This window comes from Arachis ipaensis, chromosome B1 (genome assembly GCF_059453495.1).
Source record: "Arachis ipaensis isolate K30076 ecotype BB chromosome B1, ASM5945349v1, whole genome shotgun sequence".
Classification (NCBI taxonomy): Eukaryota; Viridiplantae; Streptophyta; class Magnoliopsida; order Fabales; family Fabaceae; genus Arachis; species Arachis ipaensis.
Genome location: NC_142436.1, coordinates 144,859,322 through 144,865,321, shown reverse-complemented (window position 1 = coordinate 144,865,321; position 6,000 = coordinate 144,859,322). Strand labels below are relative to the sequence as shown.

Genomic DNA, 6,000 nt, shown 5'->3' with positions numbered 1-6,000 from the left:
CATTTATTATGAATTTTGTTCCTCCAGGAAACAAAATTATAGCTCTTCCGAAGCCTTCTATCACATTGCCTGAGCCAATAATAGCATTAACATATTCTTCTTTTGGCACAAGATGGGTAAAATATATATCACTTTTAAGAATAGTGTGCGAACTTGCACTATTCGCAAGGCAAATATCTTCAGAATATGTACTGCCATTTTTCTTCAAAGACAAATGATAATAATAAAATGAGTAGAAGTACATGCACAGTAAAATTTATCACATGAATACTTAACAAACACAAACACATATCAAACTATTCCATCATTGATCAAATAGCCAATATTTCCTTCAGAATCCTTAAAGAAATTAGATACATCATAATGAGTGGTGGAATTTTCATTATTTGAAATAAAATTTGTTTCCTTTTCTTTGTCATCCCTTTTCAAGGATGCTTGACAAAGATCAACTAGGTGCCTTGGGGTACGACAGGTACGTGACCAATGGCCATTTCCACCACAACAGAAGTATTTATCCTCAATTGATTTACTTTGCCCATTGTTTCTTTCTTTATCCCACTTCTGATGAGATCCTTTCTTGTGAACATAATTTCTTTTCCTTCCATAATTTTTCTTGTTATCAAAATCTTGCCATTTACCTCTTCTGGGATTATAAGTTGCCGCATTTGCTTCAGAAAATGGAGCGGCGCCAGCTGAGCGCGCTTCATAATTTCTTAAGAGCAACTCATTGTTGCGTTCAGCAACAAGAAAGCAAGAAATTAGCTCAGAATATTTTTAAATCTTTTTTTTCTCGATTGCTACTGCAAGAGCACATTCGAGGCACGGAAAGGTCGAGAAAGTTTTCTCTAGCATATCAGGCTTGAGGAGGTATCACTGTCTTTTGATGATTGTACCTTTCTTCAAGGTCTTTCCACAGATCTGCAGGATCTTTTAATGTGGGATATTCATTTTTCAATCATACGTCAAGATGACGATGAAGGAAAATCATAGCTTTAGCTTTATCCTTTTGGGAGGTATTATTTTTAGCCTTAATAGTATCTCCAAGATCTATTGAATTAAGATGGATTTTAACATCTAGTATCCATGATAAATAATTATTTTCAGATATATCAAAAGCATTATATTCAAGATGAGAGAGTTTCAACATAATGAAAATTTGTTACTTGGAGTCTTCCTAAAATTTCGTTAGAGTTTCGTGCTGATAACGTGTTGTGAAATAAATAAATAAATAAGGAAGACGTAAATATAAAATAGAGAAATACAAATATGCTCTTATCTCACTATAATATAAGTAGTTTATCAATTTGTTAATATTATAAATATTGTAGCTTAAAAGCACATAGAGATAAAAGAAAGAGAGTTTATTAGCACGGTATAAAGTGACGAATATTATAGAGAGAGAAGGAAATGTTTTATTGCTCTTGTTGTCTATTGTACGTAAGGCTATGAAGCCTTATTTATAGCTATACAAATTCAACCTTTATTAAAGGTTGGTCTTCAAATTTTTCTCTTGAAAACTTCAGCCGTCCAATCTCATAAATGGGCATTCAATTTGTTTTTATCACAACAAAGATTCAATTATGCGGATATATCCGATATCCGATCCGACACTAAAATAGGGGATATCATATCCGATCCGATGGAAATTGTGCGGATCGGATCGAATTTTCGGCCATATCCAACTCAATCCGATGTGATCCGATCTGCGTACACCCCTGAATAATAATAATAATAATAATAATAATAATAATAATAATAATAATAATAATAATAAAATGTCATATATGTTGACCAAGTTCAATACTAACATGACCAATAATAATGGATAATAAATTTGGGCCATGGGATTAGTCTCTCCTCGGAGCACAAGCCTATTACTGGGCCGAAACTACCCAATTCTTACCTAAGTTCCTTTCTGTCTAAATAAGTAGCCTAATCTATAATACCAAAAAAAAATAGTCGAATCTATATTTCATAGAAAATTATTATCAATCATCTAACCCATCATCGTTCATAAGGATGAATAGTTATTTGAATGCCTAATTTTAATTTTTTAAATAGTTCGCTTGCAATAATTGATGTATGTGGATTAGATATTTGGTTGAGCCAAAAGTCATGTGGATGTGGAGTGTTTGTCTCTTAGCTTGCACCCTCTTAATACTACCAATTATAATGATGGATTGTCATGCCTAAAGAAATTAGCATCAGAGTAGGTATTATAATGTTTACACAATGTTGACCAGAATGATGATCCGCACCAGAAAGCTCATTGGCCATTATTTTTTTTTTCTTTTAAATGCAAATAAGATTCTGTGTTTTAACTCCTATTTTATCAGTTCATAATTTTTAAGTTTGCCTTTAATTGTTAGATTAAGAAATAATTGAAAAAATTTATTTTTTTCTGTTAATTTTATCGTTTAATCTCATTTGTAACAAAAATAGCAGAAAACATAAGAATTATTCTATTTTTGTATGATCATGCTTCATAAATAAATATGTTTTCGTACTATCATTTCTAGTTTTTTTTTTAAATTATAATTGTTTCTCAATTTTTTATTTATTTTTCTTGTTTATAGTATGGATGTTTTATTAAAAACTTTTTCTTTGATATTTTCTAATGCATATTATTGTATTTTTTTAATATATTTTTTAGAACTAATTGTTCATAATTATTTTAATAATTTTTATTAATACATCATTTTTTTAATAAAATTTTATTATTTTTGGTTTAACTTTGTATAATTTTTATTATGTGTTACTGAATTAGTATGTAATTTATTCAGAGTACTCAAGAATAATACTAAAAAATTATGATAAAAAGTACTAAATTTCAATACAAAAATTTAAATTCTTTTAAAAAAAATTATAGTGAAAAAGTGCTAAAGAAAATATAAAGAGGAAGTGTTAAAAAAAATATGATTTCTAAGGATATAATTACATGTTTTTAAATATTTTTTAGGTAAATATAATTTTAAATAATATCATCCAAATAACATATATTTTATTATAATTTATTTTAATAAAAAATTATTAAATATAAATTATATTAACACCAACTCACTTTTTATCAAAATTAAATTTATAAAATCAATTTAATACAAATTTCTATTTACAAACTTTAATCTAAACATGCTAAAAAACTAAAATAAACGAAATGAATTACAAGTCTCACTATTTTGCAGAAATGTTGGCTCAAAAAACTAGTTACTCTTTAATCAATACTCAACAAAATCTATTAATAAGTAAATTATAACCAATTACTTAACTAACTAGAAAAAGACAAAATCATAGTTACAGAATGAGAGGATGTGAATGAATCAAGCTAAGTTCTTGAAGACGAGATTGAATCTTCTCCAAAGTACCATCAACAGTAATATCAAAAGCATCCTTCTTCATCCTTAAACCTGGAGAACTGTTATGCTTGCGATAAACAACTCTGGGAATCAATTCAAGAACCTTCTCCCTCATTCGCCGAACCCTAGCCCTGGGTATCCGCTTCAAAACATCCAAGATCTTCAAACCCTTGAACACCACATCCTCCTTTGGAATAAATACTGAGAAACTCTCAAATTCGTTCTCCGATAAGTGCCACCCGTATTGCGCCTTTGCCGATAGATCTTCAAAGAACACTGGTATGCAACCCGCCACGATCCCATCGAACGTCGACCTCCGCGTCGGCGTGTCCCCCGGCGGCTGCAAGCAGAAGCTCGATTTCAACATTGGCCTCATGAACCTCAAAGGGTCATGCTCACAAACACCGTTCGAGCAATCCACGAATTCGCACAGACTCTCGTACCCGTCAACACCGGTGGAATTAGCCGTGGCGTACTCGCACTCCATCCTGATACTCCGACGGACATTGGGCCCACCAGTGGAGGATCCACCACCGCCCGCAAACATGGCCAGGTTGGAACGCTTGGAGCGGCGCACGCGCTGCACCCAGGACTCTAACAAACCCAGATTCGGGGGATGAAATGACGTTGGGTAAGGAACAGCGTGTTCCTGCCAGGGCCACGCGCGAGACTCAAGCGTGAGAGCGGTGACGTTGTAGAACTCGGGAAGCTCAAGAAAGGAGGTTCCCCAAAGAGGCGGGTCATTATGTAAGGGCTGCGTGAAGTCCCAAGCGGGGCGAGCCATAACAAGGAAGTGATCGTGGCCCATTCTGCGGGTCCAGATCTCAGGGGAGTCATCCTGGAGGAATTCGAAGAGTTCGAGGCCATGATCAGAGCTTGAGTTATAGTCTGGACCGTAAAGGTAGCGGAGGGCGTCTAAGGAGGCGTAATATGGGAGGAAGATGGCATCAGCAAGGGAGGGGTCATGGGTGAGGCATGGGTATTCCAGCATGCGACGGTGGAATATGAGTTCCAAGGTGGATGGGTCGGTGCGGTACCAACTGTTTGAGTGGTTGTGCGTCTTCTGACCCAGGCCGTGGTTCGCAAGGTACGGGCAGAAGTCGTCAAACAGCGGGTATTCGGAGCATTTTGCCAGTAGATCTAAGTTGAATCTTGGTGGTATCTTCCTTATGTGTATCCATCTCTTGTCGCACCTTTTTCCTCCTTCAGAGTTAGGTTCCACATCTGCAACTGCATCATTTAAGCAGATGACCAAGCACACCAACATAGTTTGAATCATGTATGTGGAGGATGCCATTGTTTTTGGGGTTTAGAGAGAAAGGGGGTGGAAGTGGAAGTGGAAGAGGAAGAGAAACTGTAAAAACAAAATGAATAAATAAATAAATAATGGAAAATAGTGGGGGTTTGGCAGCGATGATTTTGGTATGGAGAAGAGTTATTTGACCCAAAATTGTCGGTGCATGCTGAAATAGATACGACGTCGTATATATGGAATCAGAACCATCCATCCTTTATAACTTTAACTCCCATTCATGGATCATTGTATGCGGCTCACATTTAGAGCATAGTGTGGATCACTGCCTCACAGCTTCTTATTGTAAATAACAAAAATAAGAAAGAATGTGAGGTCAAGTATGCCCTCAGTAAAATACGAAATTAGAGAAAGGTTTTTCTCCTTTACTTCTCTCATAAGGGCAAATCAAGTTAACTAAAAAATAATATCTATTTGCAAGGACAACTATTACATGGATGAATCCAATTCAAATACGGGTATATAGCAATAATAGCATACTATTTGCTAAATGGAAAAACTAAATACATTCCTAAACAATTGCTCTTCCACTGATTACTATAATGATATTAATTATGAAATAATGAATTTGGTTTAATTTTATTTATTTTTATTATTCTATAATTATATTATTTTATTAGTAATTTAATTTATTTAAATATTTAATTAAAATAATTTTTTATTTTTATTTTTAATTATTTCTGTTAACCTTGATTAAAATTATTTTATTTGTTCTATATTTTAGGTTAATCAAATTATCACCTTTGTTATAATTTAGGTTAATTAAATTATATATTTTTTCCGGTTTGTGTTATTTAAATTGGTTATTTGATTTGATATATTTTATATTTATAGTTTTTTTATTAAAGACTTTTCAGATGAGTATAGAAAGATTATAACATTTGAACTATAACTCATTGGCTTATTTATATTAATTTTAGCTTGGCTTGTGTTTTTATAATATTACTATATTAGGTTGATTTATATTTTTCTAAATCATATATAAATAATGTGGATCAAATAATTTATTGCTATTATAATTGAATGCAGATTTTTTATCCTATTTAATAACTTAGATATGTTCTTTTATTTTTTTTATTTTTTTCTATTTTTACCTTATATTTTTTTATGTGTATTCTTATCTAAATATTAAATGAGTTTTTTAAATTTCTATTACGAAATGTTTCTTTATTTTGATTAGGGTAATGACAATCACAAAAGTTTGGATTATTTTATTGGTTTGTGATCCAAAATTTTTAATTAAATTATTGTAGAAGAGTACGTGTAGAGTACATAATTCATTTTAAATTGGATCTTTATGTAATTAATTGTTTTTTCTTCCTAAATTATTTAATT

The 6,000-nt window shown here is 32.3% G+C and overlaps 1 protein-coding gene across 1 annotated transcript; it reads right to left on the bottom strand.

Moving 5' to 3' along the window:
• Positions 1 to 3,174: 3,174 nt before the first annotated feature.
• On the bottom strand, positions 3,175 to 4,919 carry LOC107638554 (Exostosin family protein). The gene has a single exon (XM_016341892.3). The coding sequence runs from the start codon at positions 4,648 to 4,650 to the stop codon at positions 3,292 to 3,294; it is 1,359 nt and encodes a 452-aa protein (XP_016197378.1). The 5' UTR covers positions 4,651 to 4,919; the 3' UTR covers positions 3,175 to 3,291.
• Positions 4,920 to 6,000: the final 1,081 nt, after the last annotated feature.